The sequence below is a fragment of the Nanorana parkeri genome, unplaced genomic scaffold (genome assembly GCF_000935625.1).
Source record: "Nanorana parkeri isolate BGI_ZX_2015 unplaced genomic scaffold, ASM93562v1 scaffold907, whole genome shotgun sequence".
Lineage (NCBI taxonomy): Eukaryota > Metazoa > Chordata > Amphibia > Anura > Dicroglossidae > Nanorana > Nanorana parkeri.
This window is the reverse complement of record NW_017307175.1, coordinates 630,572-633,302: the sequence shown is the minus strand read 5'-3', so window position 1 is coordinate 633,302 and position 2,731 is coordinate 630,572. Positions and strand designations below refer to the sequence as shown.

General features: G+C 50.2%; 1 protein-coding gene across 3 annotated transcripts in view; it reads left to right on the top strand.

The window, feature by feature from the left end:
• Positions 1–632: 632 nt before the first annotated feature.
• Positions 633–2,731, top strand: part of DACH1 (dachshund family transcription factor 1) — a 290,304-nt gene continuing 288,205 nt past the window's right edge. For 2 of the 3 annotated variants that reach the window (XM_018566004.1, XM_018566002.1), the window contains exons 1-2: positions 633–926; positions 1,056–1,438. In XM_018566004.1, coding sequence (XP_018421506.1) covers positions 642–926; positions 1,056–1,438 — 668 coding nt within the window. In that variant the 5' untranslated portion in view covers positions 633–641. Of the gene's footprint in view, positions 1,439–2,731 lie in introns of all 3 variants that reach the window. The other variant, XM_018566003.1, reaches the window with a different exon arrangement.

The following is a 2,731-nucleotide window of genomic DNA, read 5'->3' as shown; positions in this document are numbered from 1 at the left end:
TGTGTCATACAGTTCTTGTAGCCCCTGCGTCATAGCTTGTGCTCCCTGTGTCATACAGTTCTTGTAGTCCCTGTGTCATACAATTCTTGTGCTCCCTGTGTCATACAGTCCTTGTAGTCCCTGTGTCATACAGTCCTTGTAGTCCCTGTGCCATACAATGAATGACAATCTTGTGGTGTGAACACAGAGGATACATTGGTGATGTAGTGATGGCGATGTAGAGATGGTGGTGACATTGGCACTGTCCAATCCTGTTTGGTGTAGTAAGTCCCCCTTGTACGATGACATAGAGGACGGAGATGACAGAGACGAGGCATTGAGCGCTGTGCTCTCCCCTCGCCCGGACAGGCAGGAGAGTGGAAGTTGCCATAGCCCCGCCCCCTCCGCACCGTGTGACAACAACAAGCGTCCACCGAGCAGGCAGCACTTTTCCTCCTCATTTTGTCTGTGACATTCGTGCTCAATGTTTGATGAATGTGCTGAGAGAGAGCCTGAGCCGCGCGATCCTCCTCCTCCTGTAACTTTGTAGTAGACACAGCCCCTCCGAGAGCCCAAGTGGCTGCTGGCGGTGCTGGACTTGTACTGGGTGATCCTGTGGGGGGCTCATTCCCACCAATCACTGCCTGGCTCCGCGCTCTTTTATGGTAGATTTGCTGTCTTCTGCTTGCGGTAACTTTGTTGGGAAAGTGTATTACACTGGGAGGTACTCCTATGTGACCATGGCCGGCACGGCTGCTTTGATCCCACCGACTCAGCTGGTGATCGCTACGTCCGCCCCGTCCTCATCCACCAACTCGTCCTCTTCTTCACCCACTCCGTCAGTGACCCCGGCTTCGTCCGGTCCGAACCTCTACAGACCGGAGCCCATTGCGGCCACCACGGTGACATCCAGCCTCGGCAGCCCCGCGGCCACCAACATCCCCAGCAGTACGCCGGGGGCTGGAGGAGGCAACAATTGCAGCAGCAACAGCCCCGGCTTGGCCACCAACACCGGCAGCAGCATCAGCCACCACCACAACCCTCCCAGCACCTCCACCAGCACCACATCCACATGTAGCAGCAGCAGCAGCAGTGCCCCCAACACCAACCTGCCAGGGAAGCCCGTCTACTCCACTCCATCCCCCGTGGAGAACATCCCCCAGAACAATGAGTGCAGGATGGTGGACCTGAGAGGGGCTAAGGTGGCCTCCTTCACGGTGGACGGCTGCGAACTCATCTGCCTGCCCCAAGCCTTCGACCTCTTCTTGAAGCATTTGGTCGGCGGGCTGCACACCGTCTACACCAAGCTCAAGCGGCTGGAGATCACCCCGGTGGTGTGCAATGTGGAGCAGGTCCGGATCTTGCGAGGATTGGGGGCCATCCAGCCAGGAGTCAACCGCTGCAAACTCATTTCCAGGAAGGATTTTGAAACATTGTACAACGACTGTACCAACGCCAGGTGAGTCCCCTTTCATCATGTCTACCTAGAACTTCCATCACCTAGCAGAACTTCCTGATTGGTAACAAGACACCCATGTCATGGCTTCCACAATGGAAGAGTTCAGCTCAGAAGTTTGTGGGATGCTTCTAGTCCTCAGTATCTAGTCCTCAATATTTAGTCCTCAGTATCTAGTCCTCAGTATTTAGTCCTCAGTATCGAGTCCTCAGTATCTAGTCCTCAGTATCTAGTCCTTGGTATCTAGTCCTCAGTATCTATTCCTCAATTTCTAGTTCTCAAATACTAGTAAATGTGTGGTCCTCACTTTCTAGTCCTCATTAGGTGGTCCTTAATTTCTGGTCCTCAGTTTCTTGCCCTCAGTTTCTAGTCCTCAATTTCTGGTCCTCAGTTTCTTGCCCTCAGTTTCTAGTCCTCAATTTCTGGTCCTCAGTTTCTTGCCCTCAGTTTCTAGTCCTCAATTTCTGGTCCTCAGTTTCTAGTCACCAATTTCTAGTCCTCAGTTTCTAGCCCTCAGTTACTATTCCTCAGTTTCTGTTCCTCCGTTTCTAGTCCTCAGTTTCTAGTCCTCAGTTTCTAGCCCTCAGTTTCTAGTCCCCAGTTTCTAGCCCTCAGTTTCTAGTCCCCAGTTTCTAGCCCTCAGTTTCTAGTCCCCAGTTTCTAGCCCTGAGTTTCTAGTCCTCAATTTCTGGTCCTCAGTTTCTAGCCATCGATTTCTTGTCCTCAATTTCTAGTCCTCAGTTTCTAGTCATCAATTTCTGGTCCCCAGTTTCTAGTCCTCAATTTCTGGTCCCCAGTTTCTAGTCCTCAGTTTCTAGTCCTCAGTTTCTAGCCCTCAATTTCTAGTTATTCATTTCTAGTCCTCAGTTTCTAGTCATCAATTTCTGGTCCTCAGTTTCTAGACTTCAGTTACCAGTCCTCAATTTCTATCGCTCAGTTATAGCCCTCAATTTCTACTCCTCGGTTCTCTCAGTTTCTACACCTCAATTTCTTGTCCTGAATTTCTAGTCATCAACTTCTTGTCCCCAATTTCTAGTCCTGCATTTCTAGTCATCAATTTCTGGTCCTCAGTTTCTAGTCATCAATTTCTTGTCCCCAATTTCTAGTCCTGAATTTCTAGCCATCAATTTCTGATCCTCAGTCTCTGGGTCCCAATTACTGTTCCTCAGTTTCTAGTCCTCAGTTATTAGCCCTCAATTTCTAGACATTCATTTGTAGTCCTCAATTTCTAGTCCTCAATTTCTAGTCCTCGGTTTCTAGCCCTCACTTTCTAGTCCCCGTTTTCTAGTCGTCCTC